A 22,627-nucleotide genomic window follows, 5' to 3' on the forward strand; every position below is an offset into this window, starting at 1 on the left:
GAATGAAACTGGGTCACTTTTTTTTTTTTTTTTACAACACATACAAAAATAAAATCAAAATGGATTAAAGACTCAAATGTAAGATCTGAAACCATAAAACCCTAGAACAAGACATAGGCAGTACACTCTTTGACACCAGTCTTAGCAATATTTTTTTGGCTCTGTCTCCCCAGGCAAGGACAACAAAAGCAAAAATAAACAAACGAGACTACCTCAAACTAAACAGCTTTCGTACACCAACAAAACAAAAAGGTACCCCACTGACTGGGAGAAGATATTTGCAAATGATATATACGTTAAGGGGTTAATATTCAAAATACATAAAGAACTCATACAAATTAACATCAAAAAACCCAAAAAACAAGAAATAATTCAATTAAAAAATGGGCAGAGGACTTGAATAGACTTTTTTTTAAAAACATCTTTATTGGGGTATAATTGCTTTACAATGGTGTGTTAGTTTCTGCTTTATAACAAAGTGAATCAGTTATACATATACGTATGTCCCCCTATCTCTTCCCTCTTGCGTCTCCCTCCCTCCCACTTGAATAGACATTTTTATAAGGAAGACATACAGATGATCAACAGATACATGAAAAGATGCTCAACATCACTAATCATACGGAAATATAAATCAAAACCACATGCGCTATCACCTCACAGCTGTCAGAATGGTTATTATCAAAAAGACAAAAATCAAGTGTTGGTGATGATGTGGAGAAAAGAAAACCCTTGGGTACTGTTGGTGGGATTGTAAATTGGCGCAGCCATGATGGAAAAGAGTATGGAGGCTCCTCAAAATATTAAAAATAGAGCTACCATATGATCCAGCAATTTCACTTCTGGATATTTATCTGAAGAAAATAAAAGCATTAATTTGAGAAGATATATGCACTCATACGTTCACTACACCATCACTTACAATAGCCAAATACGGAAGCAGCCTAAGTGTCCATCAATGGATGAATGGGTAAAGATGTGGTATTCCCTTGTGTGAATATTACTCGGCCATAAAAAAGAATGAGATTTTGCCATTTGCCACAAAACGGACAGACCTAGAGGGTATCATGCTAAGTGAAGTAAGTCAGACAATGACAAATACCACATGATTTCATTTATATGTGGAAGCTAAAAACCAAAACAGAAACAGACTCATAGACACAGGGAAAGAAATTAGCTCTCAAGGGATGGGTGTGGGGGGATGGTTGGCAAAACTGGTGAAGGGGCTTAAGAGGTACAGACTTCCAGTTATAAAATAAATAAGTCATGGGGACATAATGTGCAGCACAGATGAACCTAGGGGCAGGGCAGGAATAAAGATGCAGATGTAGAGGACGGCCTTGAGGACATGGGGCGGGGGAGGGGTAAGCTGGGACGAAGTGAGAGAGTGGCATGGACATATATACACTGCCAACTGTAAAACAGATAGCTAGTGGGAAGCAGCCCCATAGCACAGGGAGATCAGCTCGGTGCTTTGCGATGACCTAGACGGGTGGGATAGGGAGGGTGGAGGGAGATGCAAGAGGGAGGGGATATGGGGATACATGTATGCATATGGCTGATTCACTTTGTTGTACAACAGAAACTAACACAGTATTATGAAGCAATTATACTCCAATAAAGATGTAGTAAATAGAAAAAGAGAATATATATAATCAACAATATCCCAATAACTCTGTACAGTGACAGATAGTTACTAGACTTATTATGATCAATTTGTAATGTATATAAATGTCAAATCACAATGTTGTACACCCAAAACTAATATTGTATATCAACTATGCTTTAATTAAAAAATAAATAAATAATCTTACACAGATCAAGTACAAATTATAAGATACATTATTCCATACCGGTCACCCTAACAGTAAAACTTAACAGAATTAGAATCTCAATGCAAACACAAATGAAATCAACAAAATTACCCCCAAGTAATATGATCATCTGCCCTCTAAATGTTAGTATCTGTTTCTTATACTTTTATTTTTTATTTATTTACTTTTTGGCTGTGCCGTGTGGCCTGCAGTATCTCCGTTCCCTGAACCCATGCCCCTGCAGTGGAAGCACAGAGTCTTAACCACTGGACCATCAGGGAAGCCTATGTTTCTTATAGTTTTAAATGCAATGCCTCAGAAAACAGAATATAGAAAAGGACACAGAGATGTTAACTAGAACACTAAAATATTAAATCCCCATGTACCCCAAATCTAATTTGAAGACCTAAGTAACTGGGTTTAGAGTACAGGGTACCTATTTTGTGCTTTATATTTCAGTAAATATAAAAGTTACAGTTTTACAAAGTTGGTTAAAGAGGTTTATTTAATATGAACTGTAAAACAACCAAATTCTATACTGTGAATAAGGTCTTCAGTCATTTTTCTACTTCTATAGTAGAGTCCAATGATAATGTATACCTACAAAGACAAAAAGATACTGAAATCTCTTCTGAATCACTAAAAGGAAATTAAATTGTTTTCAAGATAGTTTTTGTTATTATTTACTGTTTCTTTGAAAACTTGTAATTCACAAATCGTATACACCCACATAAATGTATGTACGTACAGCTACTATACCTCAGATATACAAACGGGTCATTTCCTAATTACTGAATAAAGTAAACCTTATTGTAGTATGGTGTGTCACAATTACTAATTATGCATTATTTATGCAATCTTTCAAATAAATGTCTTTTAAAAACATCTGCTTTGTGGAATGGAAGCAGATACTAGTCAAATTTACCAGAGAAACCCACAGAGACTTACAGGATGGGGTTCATCATTTTATGATCAATGCTGTAAACTACAATTAAACAGTTGGTATGCTGTTTAGCACAATCAGAACATGAAATTGAGAGATTTTTAAGAGTAAAAATGGCAAACAGAATATGAATGCTACTTCTTTAATCTGTGTACTGAAGAACATGTGTTACCTTTTTGAAAAAATCACAAACATGTTTTCTGGGACACCAGAAATATACTATGGGAGATTTTCAAACATCAAATTAGCATCTTCCAAGAAAATGAATGTCTACAAATATAGAACTTGAATAAGCTTCAAGGTGGAATGAAATAATCTCCATCTGTGATTAAGACGGGGAGATTTGTGGAAGCATGGTCCTTCTTGTCTGCTACATTTCATCTGAGTGCCTGAATATTACCCAAAAAAGGGCAATTAATTAGAAAAATTAGAAGGCTGCAGCTAAGAAAAGTAAGGGACAATAATGTTGTAGGGCTATGAAAATCTGTTACATTACCCATCCCATTAAGCTCACAGTAAAAGATGAAATACAAAGTGAATTATTTTATCTTTTCTGTGATGTACCTCCCAAATACATACCAAGTACACATAAAAATATGCTCAGTGAAAGGTCTAAGGCTTGTTTAAAGAACTTGAAATTCTTAAAATGACTCCGCTTTGTTAATCTGTGTGTCTGTTTATGTTATGTGAAATGACAGAGGTCTACACTGTGTGTGAAATCCCCACTGAAACAGGAACCTAGGGATCAGTGAGGAGATTTTTAGTATGTATAACCCTGTAACTAGTCTTTCACAAACCAGCAGGCTGCAACCTTATGCTAGATTCTCCTTGTCCTGAGTTGCTATAGCGTTTAGGGGTTTGCCCTTACATAAAAGGCAGTGTAGTGTGGGTTTTGGCAGGGACCTTGGGATGGTAATAGCACACAATGTTAAGGCAGATGATACTTTCTTTGACAGTTAAGGGAAATGGGTATGTCACATTTCTTCCAACTCTGGCCTATGAGTTGAAGTCAGGCTATCACACTCAGGTGCAACACTGTGAAAAATACGAGAATTTAGTCTTACGGGGACTCAACTTCCTGTTTGGCCCTGGGACTCTCACTTCCCGTAGCACCGTAGGCTCAGAAGGGAGTCTACTTTCCACAGAGCTGCTGCAGAAATATTCCAGTGCCTTCAATGGCTAAGAAGTAAAGCTCTCAGCCAAATTCTGGAAGCGGACCTGGAAAATGGTCCCCAAGACTTGTCCTCTTCAGTAGCTTCTCTGATGTACAAGACTCATTTCAACAGCAGGTAACTTTATTATTGGAGGCAATGAGAACGTTGGGAAATCCTGTTTCAGAGTGAAAATGTAAATAGGGTGATGGAAGCATGAAGCATAAGAACAATTCTTTAAACCACATAAGATAGAGATGGATATTGACTGATATCTTAAGAATATTACAGATACTTGGAGTTTGTTGACCCAACTACAAACTACTACATACATATGATATTCTTTCAAAGTTGGGTTTTAATGGAAGTAAAGACTTAGAAGAACGAGCAGAAGACCATGTTTCTTGAAGCTATTTCTAGTCTGGTTCTCTTGATATATCTAGATTTTTGGATCTTATGCATGCTTATACTATCTCTTAAATATTAATAAGACAATGGCCCTAAAATTTTTACTCATACGGAAAACACTGTGTGAAAAGCCTTGGAAAATAAAAACCATTATTAATGAAGTACCTTCTAGTTCACTTTAAACCTTGCTCTAAACATCAACTAGTCTGCCTTAAAATCCACTGTAGAAGCTCATCTACCCGAATTGAATTTCACAGTTTAAACAAACTTCGTATCTGTATAAACTGGTATAAAGTACTTTAGATTTCTACAATGACAAATCTGAAAAATATTTTAGGTTTGTATGCCACCAGAGAGCTCTCCTGTTCAAAAACATTTTAAAATTCCTGAATTCTCTTCAGGGATTCAAAATGATTAAAACTAATTTTTAGGGGAAAAAATAGGAATTTCCACAAGTAGACATATTAAGATGAGTGTTTATTAAGTATTTTTAGTCTGGGTACTAACTAAAATACAGTTATTAAACTTACCATAAAAAATTCATAGTTTATTATCCCTATAAAAGGAAAACTATAAAAACAAGAAGTTTAGAAATACAAAGATGAAAAGAAATGGATCACATCTGCAAAGTGTCCGAGTTTAACAGGCGGTGCTCATAAAAGGCCAGAGGGCTCTCACTTCCTAACGAGTAAAGCTGAACAAAGAATAAGGGACTTGCTGTGATGTAAAAAGTGTAGTCTATGGAAAGTAAGTGCTCAAAAACCAGTCAAATATTTTTCCAAAGACAAATTTTGTTCATTTTGGGGAAAAGATGTTACCAAATATATAAATGAAAATATTTGATAGTGGGAGATACATTTCTTCTGTTAAAAAAAAAAAAAGAAACCAAAAAAAAACCTTCTCTAAAAAAATTCCATACATATTCACCTTTAAAAGAAATGAATGGGTCTTGTGAAACCAGGTTTTTCTGTACTTTTCTACTGGATTATCTATTTTGGTAAAGATTATCAAGATAAAGCTAAATGTAGGCTAACTTTGGCATAAAAATGAAATGTGGAGTTATAGATGGTAGCCTTTTTAACGTTTCCCAAGGTAACAATTGTAAGCTAAGGAAGTGGGGCTCTGTGTTGAGGAGGTGGTAATGGAAAAACAGGAGATTTTGGACTTTACAATTTCTATTTTATTTTAGCTAGTTAATAGATTATTTCTTCACATATCACTAAAAACATGAGAAAATTTAAATATTTATTTGACATGTTTGAATTAAACATAAAATGTTAAAGGCTAAAGCTGGATATTTGATTTTTACATGAAGTACTAACAATATTTAAGCTTCTGGGGGATGTGTTCATACGTCATGAATAACTGGCTCAGGAACATAAAGATACATGTTGGCTAAAGCTAAATGCTAATATTCTTATTTGCTGGCACAAACACCCATGCAAAAACAGAGTGATAAATGTGGAGTTCTAAGCTGATGCCCGGCACGCTACAGGCGATTTTGCTTAGTAAGAATTGTAACAAAATCCCATCTATGTGGAAACTCAAATTAAGTACCACCCACTGGCTGGGGAGCACATGTCACTGTCTCATAGTTGGTTTCATTTCTGTTAGGACCAGCCTTCAGAGTATGGGCAACAGCTTACTGGCTTTAACACGTCACTCTGATGTACGATTTAAATCCCACTATTTTGAACCCTTTATTTAAACAACTTGTATTTAAATTTTTTAAAATTAAACTTTTCAAACATATATAAAAACAGAGAAAAGTATAATTAACAACCCCCCAGATTTCATAATTACATTATACCACACTTTTATGATCTATTTATCTTTTTCTTTTCTTCTGTTAGAGAATTTTAAAACAGACCTCTCATATCAGATGATCAGAACTCTAAATACTTCCATTTGTAGCTCTATAAAATAAGGACTTCACAAGACTACAATTATTCCATAATGCCATATAATGAGTTCATATTCAGAATTTTCCTGATGTTTCAGAAATGTCTTTCTTCAGTGCCTTGTACTAGTCAGGCTGAAATAAGGTTCACTGATTGCGTTTTTGATTGTTACTTAAGTTCTTTCGATCTAGAAAGGATTTCCCATTCCTTCATTTTCATTTTCTTGGCTCACTGCTGGAACCATAGCAATAAACTCATAGGATGCGCCACATTCTAAATGTTTGATGGCTTTCTCGCGGTGGCATTTACACATCCTCAAACCTCAATTTTTCCTGTAAGCAGAAATTTAGAGCTAAAAGCTTTCAGGTCAAACTTTTGTGGTTAGAATACTTCATGAACAGTGCTGTGTACTTCACATGACGTCACATCAGAACTTTTACATTTGCTCAGATCAAGCAGCCAATTCAAGTGGTGGCAGCCTGATCTTTGTATTTTCAAGTTCACCATCTTCCTTTCTACTAATGCAAGGATTCTCAACCTTGGTTGCACACTGCACAACTTGGTTGTCTGGCGTGGAAGTGGAGGGCATAGAATTTAGAAACTACTGCCGAGTCCCATGCCCAGAGATTCCAATTCAATCAGCCCAAGTTGTGGTATGAGTATCAGGATTTTTAAAAACTCCCAAGGTGATTCCAATGTGCAGCTAGGATTGAGAATATAGAGGTTTTTGCATACACTGACAATCTTTGCTTGAACGAGTGATTTCATTAGGGGCTGTAAATTGGTGATTTTTCTAATTTTATTGTTCTTTCTACATTTATCAGCAGGAATTCTTTGGCATATTTAAGAAATCTTTAGATATTCAGTAATGACTAGGGTTATTTGGTGATCCTGAAATAAAATCTGTATAGGACAAGCGGGATAAAATTTTAATGCTTCTCTTTAATTACTAGTAACTAAGTTGATTTAATTATGAGTAAGGCAGTGGTTCTCAAACTGCAGAGTGGAATCAACTGGGGAGATTTAAAGACTATTGATTTCTGGTTTGGGCCCCAGACTTTTGGATTTAATTGTGTATCAGGAGGGCCGGGAATAATATTTTAACAGCTCCACAGGCAATTTTAATGTGCAGCAAAGTTTGGGCACCTCTGGAGTGAGGTGTTGGTTCCCAAATCACCTCTAATAGTGATAGTAGTTTTTGCTTGTTTTGGTAATCGTTTTTGCATTTTTGTTGACAGAAAAATGTATCTGATCATTTTGAGACAGATACGAAAAGAGAAGAAACCAAAGCTGATAGGTATCATGACAAATTTATTAAATTCCAAGATCAGGCTTATCTCCAATTTCCATAAGAATGAATCAAATAATAGAATGGTCAGTGGTATGCTGAAGTTTCCATGCAATGTTCTGATTTAATGAATATTTAATAATTATTTCTGTAAATGATTTTACTCTCTTTAATATGTAGATAGAGCTTATGATACAGGGAAATTTGAAGCCATTTTTTTAAATACTCATGAGGATTTACACTTTGTATGTTACTACCCTCTGGTAGCATGGGAAGCATGATAGGCATGACACTTGGTATAGGTAGGAATATATGTTTGTGGGGACCTATTTGGACCCTGAGAGATTATTCTAAACTAAAGATATTTGAGATTCAACAGATGCAGAAGGAAGCCTTTTTGGAGCTTCCCTTATTTCACTAAAAGCAGAAAAGTCCTGGGAGTGAGGCTGCCATGGATCCCTTCTGGGGGAGTTTTATGGAATGAAACAAACATCATCACAAACTGTCTTATCTCCTGTTTGTTCCCCTAGAAATCCACTTGTTCTTCCCATAGAAGCCTCTTCTGCCTGCTTCCTCTCCCCTAAGTTAGGTATATAAGCCCCCAACCCTAGTCATTTAGGGAGCTACTTCTTTTTTTTTTAATTTTTAAAATATTTATTTATTTGGCTGCATCGGGTCTTAGTTGCAGCATGCTGATCTTTGTTGAGACACGTGGGATCTTTCGTTGCGGCGTGTGGGCTCTTCATTGCTGCGTGTGGGCTCCTCTCTAGTTGTGGCATGAAGATTTTCTCACTCTAGTTGTGGCACAGGTTCCAGAGCGTGTGGGCTCTGTAGTTTGCGGCACGCAGGCTCCTAGTTGAGGTGTGCGAGCTCAGTAGTTGTGGCACGTGGGCTTAGTTGCCTCACGGCATGTATGATCTTAGTTCCCTGACCAGGGATTGAACCCGTGTCCCTCGCATTGGAAGGCGAATTCTTTACCACTGGACCACCAGGGAAGTCCCTAGGGAGGTATTTCTTTTGTGAGCTCTCATATGCATATGAATACTCAGGGTTTTTGAAAAATTATTATTAATCTGTCTACCGTCAGTTAAATTCACAGGCCCCCAGTTACTTAACCTAAGAGGGTAGAGGAAAAATCTCCCCCCCGCCACATACTGCTAAGCATTTTCAGTGGGCAATTGGACACTATTTGCCAAAATAAAAATGTATACATCCTTGCCCAGGCAGTTCCCCTTAAAAATGTAATCAACAGAGACACTCAGATGTGCAGTGAAAAATTTTACCACTGCTTGTCAAAGGGCAAAGTTGGAAAAAACAAAATATTCACTAATAAGGGACTGGTTACATAAATTTTCTAAACAATAGATAGCCATTAAAAAGGAGGCAGATCTTTATAAATTGACACAGAAACACATGCATAGTTTTACTATGTTGTTAAGGAAAAAAACACTTAAGTCATAGAACAATGTATAACATATCCTCATTGTATTAAAAACAAAACAAAACAAATGCAAATGTGTGGATATTTACACACACACCCCTCAGATTTTCTCTGTGTGTGTGTGTGTGTGTGTGTGTGTGTTTGTGTGTGTAGGTATGTGGGGCAATGGCCATGGTATGGGTAGACGTGGCAATGAAGGAAATTTTTACCTTTTACTCCAAATTCTTCTAGACAATTTATTTTAAATAAGAAGCATGCCAAAATAAACAAACAAATAGACAAAAAAACACACACACAAAAGCATAACTTACTTTTGTAACAAAACATGAAAAAGTGGTGATTAGGAAGCTACAGCACTGCAATTGTGGTAGGAAGACCATAATGACTGTGTTACTAAAAAAGGTCTGAAAAGATAGGGGAGGAAAATCTTGGGACTCCAAGGCCAATATTAACAGAAATTCATATTCCTCTTGGTATTTGGAAGAGAAGCAGAAATAAAATTTTGTCATTTATACAATTTATAGTCATAATAAATCATAACACTCAAAATCTGCAGTAAAATAATAGTCCTTTATCCATGATTGCTAATTTAATATTCTATTTATGAATATGCATGATATAACTTCCTACTGTGGGGACAGACAGCGCACTCCAGCCCTGGAGGCTGCTCCTTGTCCTAATGTGCAGGGAAGAGGAGGGGAGGGGTAGATTCCCAGGCTGATGCCGCTCCCCTCCCCTCATTTTACACACAAGTACTAAAACTGGCAACTGCCTAGATTCTAGTAATTTTCCCCCTGAAACAGAAAAACTGTGAAATTGTGATTTGTGACAAAATTCACAAGTTTACAGGATGTGGCTGGAGGATTTAAGTAACAACCCCATGATCACTTTGACAAAAGGACTCAATTTATGGCTTCAACAGCTTCTTTCTGGTAGGTAGGGCACAGGGTGCTTGGTTATCTTTATGACTGAACTGGTGTGCTTTTTCTTAAAAGGGAGGTAAGTCCAAGGTTTTTTTCTTTAAAAGATATCCTCCATAATATAATATTTTCCATCATGAAGAAGTATAATTACTTGTGCATAAATTTGCCTTCTCACTTTCTTCGGGTCTTTACCTATTATTCTAATATATATTTTCTGTGATTCTGGAGTTTATTTTTCTATTTTATTATATGGGTTCTTAAAAGTTACCTCAAATTTTGGTGGAACGTAAGAGATTGTACAAATACATACATTGGTAAGAGATATGAAGACGTGAATAGTGGAAAAATGGCACACTAACAAAAGAGGAAACAGGAACCCTAAGACAACATTCCCTCTTCACTCTTTTTCAGCAGAGTATACATAAACACACCCACCAGATCCAAGGTCATAAGAAATGCAAGGCTAAGGAAAAAGCAAAGCCACAACAGAAAATAATAAACTCTCCTCTTCATAAAAGACAAGAGGAGGTCCATTTATGTTTTTAGAGAGCAGACATGTAATGCTGGTAAGCTAGAAAATACAGAATAATGGAAGAGACACGGCAACAGAAAGGCAAGATAACAATAAAGCATATATGCTTAAAACAACTTTATTATGTCCAGGGGAGCTTCTTCTTAAGATTCCTTCCCAATCAGCCTAGGAAAATAAAAATGTTTTGTAGAATGGATGATTCTTCCCCACACTTTGGGAGGTTATCTCTTTGAGTGTCCAAGGCCTTGGCTTTCTGCTTTGCAACAGCCTGCGATCCTTGGTACAAGTTAAAAATCAAAAATCAACCAACCAGGGCTTCCCTGGTGGTGCAGTGATTGAGAATCTGCCTGCCAATGCAGGGGACACGGGATCGAGCCCTAGTCTGGGAAGATCCCACATGCCATGGAGCAACTGGGCCCGTGAGCCACAACTACTGAGCCTGCGCGTCTGGAGCCTGTGCTCTGCAACAAGAGAGGCCGCGATAGTGAGAGGCCCGCGCACCGCGATGAAGAGTGGCCCCCACTCGCCGCAACTGGAGAAAGCCCTCGCACAGAAACGAAGACCGAACGCAGCCAAAAATAAATACATAAATAAATAAAAATATATTAAAAAAAATCAACCAACCAACCAATCAACCAACCAGAAAACACAAGTAAGCTGATTCTCCTGAACTGAATCATATAAATGGAAATCTTTTCTGCCTAGGGCATCTTGAGCTTTTCCTTAGAAAATGACTATTTTCTAAGGAAAAGTTAGCTATTTCTAAGTTAGCTATTTAAAAACAAATTCAGCAGTTGGTCTCAATTTCTGGCATTTCAATGGAATATTGCTGAAAACTCCTGAGTAGCCAGGGATCACTCCCAGGTAGTGATCAAACTATTGCCTTGCTAACAATTCACCTTATGGCTGAAAAGCTTTCCAAGCCAAATTTGTAGTAAACCACACACATAAAAGGTAGAGAAACTGTCTTCAAGTAAGTGTTCAAAATATTAAAGAAAAATGAGGAACAATAACAGACCTTCAATCCTAAATCCTTTCAAATAATCCTTTCTTACTTAGGAAACTAAGATAATTGAATAAAGATGTTTCTTTTGTCAAGACCTATCCAAAGACAAAATAGACCAAAGACCCTTTAAGTATTTTCTTATATTTAAGCCACCCCTACCTCATTCTGGGTGGGGCTGCCAAATTCTAAAAATAAGATTATTTTCATATTACATTCAGGGTCTCTGCATGCAGACTGGTAAAGAGAAAATAACAGTTAAACTTTACAGGAAAAGTAGCAGCAAAACTGTCATTTCATCCTGTTCACTTACAATCAAACTTCTAAAGGGCATCTATAACTGCTCAGAAAAAGGAATATGAAATATTCCTATTATTTCATAGGAATATGAAATATGAATTTCAATTTTCTACCCTTATCATTAGAGCTTATTGCCATGGTTACAATTTAAATACCTTAAGTATGGTTGAAAAGTAGGCAAATTTAAGAAAACACACAAGAAACGTTAATGTAATTAAAATAATAGAGAGTAGAATAAATATCAGTTGTGTTGGCTGTGTTTGAAAGTTAATATACTTCCCCCTCCCTGCAAAAGGAAAAAGGGTAAGTAAAACTCCCAGGTTGGAATATGAGTTTGGGCAGCAGTATACTCTGACCAAAGTAAGGGATGAAGTATAGTTATCAGGTGTGAACTATGAATGTCACTGTGGTGAGGAGAGTTGAATTACTACAGCTGTATTTCCCTAACACTAAAGTATTTGGGGAGCCATCTGGCATATATTAAAAATATATGAATATATAATACTTATATATTAAATGAAATATATATATTTTATTTATAATATTTTATTTATTTATCTATCTATATTTTATGCATTAGTAAATCATGAAGATGGTGGTCAAATGACTGAAGCTGAGTAAATGCACTGGAGGGGAGGAGAGGCAGAAAGGATGCCAAGGGCCCAGATGTTCATTCTCCATCGTGCGTCTTCACAAGCGCATTCTCTCCATATGTAAATCCATGCAATTACACACCGTGCCCGCCTGGCTTTTGGCAGTTAAAAAATCCACAACTGCCCCCTCCACCTCAGTTCAGTCAGGATGTTTCTCCAGCTCTACTTCTGGCAGCACTGCTGGCATGGCTGTATCTCCTTCATGGTTCCAGCTAATGCTGGAAAACTCGCCGGGTCCCACCTCCCACCACTGCTCCAGTTTGGTGGCAAAGCTACCCAGCCCCTTGTCCCTGCAGTCTTAGACATGGCAGCAGCTTCCAGAAAGGACCACTCCTTTGGGTGGTTGGGCCCTGACTGACATAGCTATTCTCCTTGGGCTACAAAGAACTCTCACCTATCAAACACTAGTCCTCCAAGAGAAAAGGGCAACGGCGGGATATCGAAACATTTTGTAGATAGAGATATAAATGATGACACTCATGAGGGAGTATGAGAGGACTGGCCTCATATAGCTAAAGGGAGGGAGAATGAATGCAATCTTTTTAAGAAGGCAACTTGGTAATACATTTAAAGAGCCTTAAAAATGTTCATATAGTTTGAATAGTTTTCTTCCTAAAAATCTAGCCTAAGGTAAATCAATGCTGCAGATATAATTTTATACATAAGGATGTTTACCATAATGTTATTTATTACAATGAAAAGTTAGAAACAACTTAAATGTCCAAATATAGAGCTATGGGTAAACATGGTATACACTTGTAGTTTTCCTTTACAGAATCCACCCCCGTCGCCCCCAATTTTAAGTATATAGAGTTATATACCTCCACTAGACTTGAAACACTTAAGAGGGCAAGGATGTTTGTTTTAAACATTGACAACTACATGCTAGTCAACTAGACTCTCAAGAAATATTTTTGGAGTAAATTAATGATGCAGTATTAAACATGAACTTAAGGAGAATTTTACATTAAATGGTACGTGTTTGCCATAACCAAGTAGCAAATGCACTGTGTATTTTTCTTTAAACTGAATTTTTCAACTCTCTTTTTAACAGCTCATAGCACTGCTATTTCTCCTGAGGAATGTCTAAATCAGGTGACTTTTTGCTCAAACGATTTCCAGTGGCTCCCCATGATGTGAAGGAAGTTCAAAGTCCCTGGTATTTACAGATCTCTGTAATTTGGCCCAGTGTGGCTGCCTAGCCTTTGCACATCTTATCATCTCTCAAACTAGTTTCAAATGTTCCCACAAGACATTTCTGTCGTCTCTTCTGCTGCCCAATGACAGTGCCCTCTCCACAGCCGGGCTGCTGGTCAAGCCCCAGTCTCCAGGCTCATCCTCTCTGCCAAGCTATCTCAAAAGTGGGCTGTCCATTTAATGACAATGTTTCCCACATAATACTCACTTGGTGGTTAACCACATATTATTTCATGCCATGTCTTTCTTTGCATTAAACTGCTGTTTGTAAGTCTTCTTGTTAAGTAGCCTTTCACATGTCTCTTCCTAATCTATGGTTTGAGTAAAATACTACATTTCTTGGGAATAGGTTCTTTACAAAATGGCAAGTTGCCTTGTATCCACTATAAATAACACCAGAATCCTGGTGCCCAGGTGCAGGTAAACTCAGATAACAGGCATTTGGTGATTTAAGTTTTACTCAATTCAAACCTTGCTTTAAAAGTGCCGAAGTATTCAGATATCAAGGCCTATTCTAGCATTCACACATTGCTGGCATTGTCCTTTACATTATGAGAGGTGAGGGAGGTGAGGAGCGTATGTGTGGAGCCCAACACTGTCTGACCAATGACACATATAGTACTTGGCTCATGATGTGGCTACTCAGGAAGCGTTTAATGAGTGAAGACTGAGTATGAAGATATCGAACATCTGTGAAAGTGGCAGACACTCTCCTCAATGTAATTCATCCTTGATATGAGGTGAATTTAGGGTAAAAAGAAGAGATAAAGAGACTATGTTAGAATCTTCCAGACTATTTTAGAAGCTATCAGGTGGTCTACATCTGGATACATAAGGAAAATGAACACTTCAGGCAACTCTTCTCTTGAGTATGAGAAACACTGTAAAAGGAAAGACCTTGACTTATATAACTGATATCCCAGATTATACAAAAACCTTTGGGAGGGCATCCCTGTATTTCTCTATGATAAAAAATTCAGATACTGAATTGATATTAAAAATGTTTTGATGCCCAGTGCTTTAACTTCTTTACAGCTGGCATATATAAATCTATTCAAGTATGTTAAAAAAAATTAAGCATATTAAGAAAGTACTACTTCAAAGCAAAGTAGCTCAATATTGTCACTATTAAAGGCTTTGCTTGGCTGATTTCACCAAGAAGTAGTAATTTAAGAGAGCAGGCTCTGTCTGTGCAAAACTAAAGGAAGATATTTTATATGATTAAAAACTCATACCTGTTGATCTCCAAGGAAATGACTTCTCAGTTGAGCTAGAGAAAAAGAAGGAAAAAAGATGGAACATTTACTTCCCTTGTCATAAAATTTAACTTTGGATCTCTTTTGCATATAGACATTTAATTTTCACATTTAATTATATAAAAGTATAAAAACCTCAAACAAAATTTAAAATGACTGTTCTAAGTTAATTTTTAGACAGTATTAAACCCTCCACATCAATTTGGGACAAAACTGTATTTCTTGGAAATTAAGGCAAGTTATAAAATGACTTATAAAGTTGTAAAATGACTTACAAAATGACATAAAAAGTATGATTCTCCTTGGATAAGACAAATACAATAGCACAACTAACTGTGACCTTCATAGTACTTATATGAAGTACGACACTGCTTCGTGTGGAATAACTAATATGAAAACTACATATAAATTAAAACAACATATACATTATACTGTACAACATATACATTAAAAAGAACCAAAAAGGCTGTTAAGAAGTTCATTCAATTTACTTATTTTCAAAAGAAGCCCTAGATGTTATAATAGACACGTAAGTTAACAGGGTCATTTTGAACTGAATGTTGCCTTATAAAATTTAAATATCCTAAACCTTTATATCAAAATATAAGGTTTTACAAGCTAGGAGAAAATTTTAACTGTATATTTTTCTTGGTTTATAGAGTACCAATTTTAAAAATTTGTGCATAAAAACATATCTGTGCCTCCCTGGTCCCCCTCCCCCGCTTAAAATACTCAATACAGGAAAGCATGGTGCTTAGGGGATGGTGTGGTAGAACAAAGGTACAAGAGGCTGGATTATTAGGCATTTATTAAATGTCAGAGTAAGTACCTCACATATATTATCTCCTTTATATTATTCACAACAACCTAACGAATAGGTACATTATTATCTTTACAGATAAAAAAAACTGGCCAAAGTCTTAACGCTAGTAACTGGAAGAGCTGGGATTCAAGCCCAGGGTGGTTTGATTTCAAAGTCAGGGCTTCTCACCACTGTGCTATATAGTAGAATAGCTTGTGATCCCATTTTTGCATTAAACACACACACACACACACACACACACACACACACACACAATATGCCTAGAAAGAAACCTAGAAAAATAAAAACCAAAGTGCTAGCAGTTATTTCTGTGGGGTACAACTAAAAGGAGTTTTTTCCTTTTTAAACATTTGTACTTTTTTTCCTGGAAATCAGAAACAAACACATATTGAAGTATTTTGGAAGTATTTATTAAGTTTATTGAAAAGGTATGTGACTTTGGGCTTAAGGAAACTCTGTAACTTAAAGAAAGGGACATCCTTTCAGTGCCGTAGGTGTAAGATTTTAAGTACTTGTTAGTTGCTTGATATTCCCCCCCAAGTCATTAAGTGGCTAATGAAACTCTTGCTGGTTAAAAATTCTAGATTCAGTAAGAATTCCCTGAACTTCAATTTTGTCTGTGATTTGCCTTTTTGTCACCACAGGCCGAGCAGCTCACATTCCAGGACATTGAACTAGCTGCAAGCAGGGGGGCATGCTCTCAGTGAATGGAGTCAGTTAATGCTAATCTTCAGCACTCCGGTCATGTTCCTGTACCTGATGCACTCCTAACTGATTTCAAAAGGGACTGATGGGGAAGAAAAAAAAGATGAAAATCTGGTCAAGTATCAATAAGGGCACATCTGTCTTGTTCCTGAAGATAGGTCATCACATTCTTATGACTTCAAAAGTGGTTTCCCAGACTGAATTTCAATTCCTCTTGAATATGTTTTTATTATTTAATTCTATGATCTAAATTAGTTTTCTAATCACTGAGGTTGCTATTACCCAACTGTGTTCCTATTAACATGTTCGTATTTTTTGTCAATATTAAAATACATGGTAAATCAAACTGTCATCCAGAATTGTGTAATATACCTCAAGTTTCTTGGGAGTGATAAAGTCTGTTATCTTCGGATTGAAATTTACATAAACTTTAATGAAATATGTTTACAAGATTTTTATTCTTGAAGTTATAGATCACAGAATATAATTCATCTTAACTGCTCAAATTGGGCAAGGGTTGTGGCTGTTTTGCGCATCTCTTTAGGTCAAGTGCCCAGCATACTGCCTGGCACATAGAAGATGCTTAATACACATTGTTGCTGTAACACAAATTGTGAAAAAGTAATACCGGGTTCTTCACTGTTCTGAAAGATCAGGTGTATGTAAATTATTACTTACTACTTTGTTCAAACAGGTCAAATTATGCTCTCCCACTCCAGGTAGGAAATTCCTGTAGCCTCATTGCATAACAATCAGGCAACCAGCAGTTTTGCTGCTGAAAAGGCCTTTGGTCATCAAAATACAATAAAGTATTCCTAGGTGAAGGCAAGGGGAAGTCTCCGTTAAAATTATTTTTCCCTACTCTATTCTAGACAAACAACAGAAATCACTAGGAAAATAAGTTAATATTGAGGATTAAAAATAAGCAAAAGTTCCATTTTGAAGACTATATATTCAGCCCGTTTACCTTCACACTGATTCCACAATTCTGTGTGATAGCTGGTCATTATATGTTATTCAGAACAGTCTATTTCTTTCTGGACCACTTACTTTATATGATTCTCAAATTGTTCACCACTCTGGGATTCAGGGATTGCGCAGTAAATATGTACAGTTTTGAAATGCTGTTTTAAGTCACTGAATGTTTTAAGTCACTTTTATTGGAACAATAAAATGAGAGGCAGCTCCACATTAGACACAGGCATATTCCTTCTTTCCTCTCTCCTTCCAGCCAACTATTCCTAGAAACACTTCCCCAACTTTTACTGAATGTCTACAATGTGTCTACAGGCACTGTGGCCATGAATGACTCCATCCCATTCCCTTTCACTTCTCATCTGAAGATGCCAAGCAGTTTATGTTCTAGGATCTTCCACTGGAATGTGAAACATTTTAAAATACAAGAATGGGATCATCCACAATAATTCTGTTTCAGTGGGAAGATGTATTCATAATTTCCAATAACTTAATTATCAACAAGCTTCTAGAATGAAATCCATTTATAAGTTTGGGACTGTTTGGTTAGATAGTGAACAGCAGTTAGGAGCAAGCTCATTTGCAAATTAATAAATCAAGGCAATTCATTTTAATGTGAAAAAAGTCTTAGTTTTGTTTTAACGAAGACACCATGTCTTCATCACAGTATTACACGAGAAAAGTGCAATAAATCACTACAAAATTCTGTACACTTAAGAAATTATATATTTTTTCATTCATAGACATAAATGGAGGCAAAATTACCTTTGTTGAATATTTATGGCTGTCTTTGAAACCCAAACCCCCCTCATCTTGACATCCCATGCTATATGTGAGAAAACTAGCCTCTCACACTCCTCTGCAGCCAGAGAGCTGGCCAGTGACCTAGGGTCTAGAAGGAGGCATGTGAGGGGAGGCGGTGGCACCACGGGAAGCAGTAGCGGGGGCACTGGCCCTGGACACCCCGACTCAGAATCTGGCTCTCTGGGCTTCCTGGAGCTTCTGAAAGTTGACACCTAATAGCTTCTGGTAAGTTCCTTTCCTGCTTATACAAGCCAGAGGATTCTACCGTTTGTAGCTGAAAGTTCTGACTGATGTTTTATGACTGAAAACAAATGCAAACAGGCCCTCTGAAAAGTGCTGAAACCTCACTCCTTAAATCTTTACCTGTATTTCCAAGTGCACACTGGATATAATACATTTTGTACTCAACACATAGAAACCCTTTTTTCCCCCAAACGAACTCCCATTTAATCATCACCACCTAGTCACTCACACTGAAGAACATAGAGTCATTTTATTGTCTCCCCTACCCTGCCCGCCTCACTAGCATGTAAGCCCCATGAGGGCAGGGAAGTCTGCCTTGTTCACAGATACGCCTCCAGAACCTACGACAGTATCTGGCACATGGCGCTCACTCAAAACATACACCTTCTGAATTCATCCCTACCACCAAGGACACAGTTGGGGCCTTCATCCTCTCATTGTCTTTTGGCTGGATCATTCTTTCAGTCTCTCTCCTAACTTGTCTGCTTGGCTTTGATTTCTCATCCTTTCAGGCTCTCTTCCAGGCTGCTGCTACAGTGATTTTTCAAATCTGAAAACATTCAAATCTTAAATTCTCCTGATGCTAACGCACAACAGATCCTTACAGGGTAAACTTCAAACATCTTAGTATGGCAGAGACTCAAACATCTTCATATGGCACAGAAGGCCCTCCACCACCTGGTTCCTTCCCGTTTGCCCTTTCCCACACAAACCTACATTCTAGGCACTTCTAATTACTTGCAGTTTCCTCACGTACCAGGCTGCTTCACGCTTCCAATGCTATTTTGGGGGTAGAATGTGTAGGAACACAGTCTGGAAACTCAGAATTACACAAATTCCAGAATGGTATATGTGGTACAGTGTAACAATACATATGTCATATATCCATGAAATGGAACACTCTTAAGTTTACCTTCACTTTGTGTCACTTAATAACAGGAATATCTTTGGAAAATGGTCTACTTAATTAAGTCACTACTCAATTTCCTCCTGATTTCCTGCTGTGCCAGATGTGAGCTTAAGTGGACAGCAGTAGGTAAACAGTAGGGGACGGGGGAGTGGAGAATTTGATGGAGCTACACAGTAACTTTACCATGTCATTTCCCTCACCTTCTCCCTGGTCTAGATGGGGCTCTTTCTATCACTAGTAAAGCACAAGTTACTGTCATTATTCTCCTATAAGATACACTGAATTGGGACAGAATCCGAGTTATTTCACTTTGTTTTATTTAAAAAAAGTCATTGTGTTAAGAAATTTTATACACACACAGCCATATATATGTGAACCCTTATTAGTAGTTCAAAAAATTAAGCACAGCCAAAACCAAATTCAATTTCACTTGGCATTAAAGGACAGGAATTACTGGAATGAATGTTCTAGAAACTATTTGATTTATAAATAGAGCACGGGCGTGTACCACTGTCTAGACCACACACCCTCCACAGCGTCCTCTCTGGTGAGCACTAATCATCCTTCGAGAATTAGCTTGATGAAAGTTGATCACTTCTTCCTTTACATGAAAAATGTACCCATTAATCTATCTCGAGTTTTGTTTTTCATATGATTGTAATTGCAGGATTTGTTTACCTGTTTCCACTATCAGACTATGGCTCTCTTGAGGGTAAAGATTGTGTCTTAATTCTGTCTGCATCCGACCAGCATTGAATAGGATGCTAAATAAATGATAGCTGACCTTAACTTTTTGGGTTGTTCTTTATTAAGGCTAATCCTGTGTTATTTTAGAAATTGTTTCAATCATTCTACAAAGGAGATTTTGGCTCTTGCTACATCTTATAGAAAAGATGTCTATTGTAAATATTATAGGAATCAATCCAACAAACATTTATTGATCATCTACTGAGTGCCAGACATTGTTAGAGGCTGGGGTATAATGGTGACAAGAGGCAGAGCCTTTGCCTTCTGCATGCTCACAATTGTCTTGTAATTACTCATTACAGTATGCATGTGACACCCCCACTGGATCACATGCCCCTCAAAGGCAAGGTGTCAAGAGACTTTTGAAAGGCAGAAACCTGTAAGAGAGTACTCTGATGAGTCCAGCAGTGTTATGATTGAAGAAGCATTCGCATATCTATAACAACCCAAAGTGTGAAACATTTGTCTTTTAAAACAAAAACAAGACCCAGCTCTCCTTCTACTTACCTATGAAAATGAGGTAAATTGGTATTAGGATTACCCAGGTAGGAATTTGAACATGAAGGCTCCGAGGGAAGAGGTATGTAGCAATGTGAAATGTACTGTTATATTCAAGAATTTGCTTCAGTTCCCACAGATCAAAAATTATAAAGTGCTAGAAATCAGCCAGTTTGGGAGACCATCAATATGATAGTCCACATGTGCAGATAAACCTGACATGGCAGGTCTCCCCTGTGTATTATGACAGTCTCTTCAAATGGTTGTTTAAACCACCCCAATTTAGCAGCATTACATAATCTATGTATTTCACTATTGCAACATATTCTTTCACAATATTTTTCTAAAATGACCCTTAGGTGATCTTCCTTTACTGAACAGAGGTAATTAACAGACGAACTCTCATTGATCATATGTTCATTAATCTTACTATAAATATTTTCAAAACTGTATGTGTACATTGCTGGCCTGACGTTTTACTCTTGACTTTCCTATTAGTTTTACTATTTTGAGCTCTGACCATAAATGTTGAGTTCCACGCAAAGGTTCTGTATTTCTGGACATTCAGATGGTCGACAGGCACGTGAAAAAATGCTTGACATCATTAATCATCAGAAAAATGCAAATTAAAACCACAATAGGATGTCACCTCACACATGTCAGAATGGCCATCATCAAAAAGAACACAAGCAATAAATGCTGGAGAGGATGTGGAGAAAATGAACCCTGTACACTGTTGGTGGGAATGTAAATTGGTGCAGTCACTGTGGAAAACAGTGTGGAGGTTTCTCAAAAAAACTAAAAATAGAACTACCATATGACAAAGAAATTTACTCCTGGGTATATATCCAAAAAAAACAAAAAACACTAATTCGAAAAGATACATGCACCCCCAATGTTCACAGCAGCATTCTTTACAATTGCCAAGATATGGAAGCAACCTAAATGTCCATCAACACTGGATAATGTTTCACTTTGTTTTATTTTAAAAAAGTCATTGTGTTAAGAAATTTATGGCACAGAAATTCAACAGTGAAGATGTTTGGTGTATATATACATATATACATATATACAACGGAATACTACTCAGCCATAAAAAGAATGAAATTTTGCCATTTTCAGCAACATGGATGGACTTGGAGGGTATTATGCTAAGTGAAATGAGTCAGACAGAGAAAGCAAACACTGCATGATAGCATTTATATGAGGAATCTAAAAAATACAACAAACTAGTGAATATAACAAAACAGAAACAGACTCATAGATATAGACAACAAACCAGTGGCTACCAGTGGGGAAAGGAATGAGGGGAGGGGCAAGATAGGGGAAGGGGATAAAGAGGTACAAACTATTATGTATGAAATAAATAAGCTAAGAGGATATATTATACAACACAGGGAATACAGCCAGTATTTAATAAAGACTGTAAATGGAGTATAACCTTTAAAAATTGCGAATCAGTATATTATACACCTGTAACTTATATAATATTATACACCAACTATACTTCAATTAAAAAAAAGTTCTGTATTTCTTCTGCACATGTTAACTCTTGAATTTAAGAACTACCACGTGCTTACAGATGAAATATCAGTAAGTAGCTGGAATAAATTCCAAAATGCATTTTTCTCCTTCTCCACCAATTCATTACTAACTGAAGTTATTCCATTAGGAAATGTTCTGGATTCTAAATCCATTACCAAAAAAATTCTGGCAGCTCATTATTGGTTTGTTATAACTGCCTTTGTAATCCATTGCTCTAATATTTATAAGTCTACCTTTCACTTGATTCCAAGGTCCATTTCTCAGTTAAAAAAGAAAAAGTTGGTTTGTTCAGGTTTTTATTTTAGGCGATTAATTCATATTGAAATTACTTACTACCCAGCTATCCTCTAGGCATTACAGATTACTTTTTAATGAACGGCTTCAGAATCTTCTTAGGTATGAAAGCTAGGCTCCATAGTCCACAGGTCACTCCAGATTTCCTATTATGCACCTAGGATTTTCTCAGCCAGAATCTGGCAAAATAACTACTAATGATTCTCAACTTTTGGTCTCTATCTGGAGTGCTACCAGATAAAATTTAAAATAAATTCCCTTAACGGAGTAACC

The 22,627-nt window shown here is 36.8% G+C and overlaps 1 protein-coding gene across 15 annotated transcripts in view; it reads right to left on the reverse strand.

Annotated features, from left to right (window-relative positions):
- Nucleotides 1-22,627, reverse strand: part of PKP4 (plakophilin 4) — a 250,469-nt gene that overhangs the window by 71,538 nt on the left and 156,304 nt on the right. For all 15 annotated transcript variants that reach the window (XM_030852714.2, XM_030852713.2, XM_060302413.1 and 12 more), the window contains one exon: nucleotides 14,790-14,824. In XM_030852714.2, coding sequence (XP_030708574.1) covers nucleotides 14,790-14,824 — 35 coding nt within the window. The remainder of the gene's footprint in view (nucleotides 1-14,789; nucleotides 14,825-22,627) is intronic.

The sequence above is a fragment of the Globicephala melas genome, chromosome 7 (assembly GCF_963455315.2).
Source record: "Globicephala melas chromosome 7, mGloMel1.2, whole genome shotgun sequence".
Lineage (NCBI taxonomy): Eukaryota > Metazoa > Chordata > Mammalia > Artiodactyla > Delphinidae > Globicephala > Globicephala melas.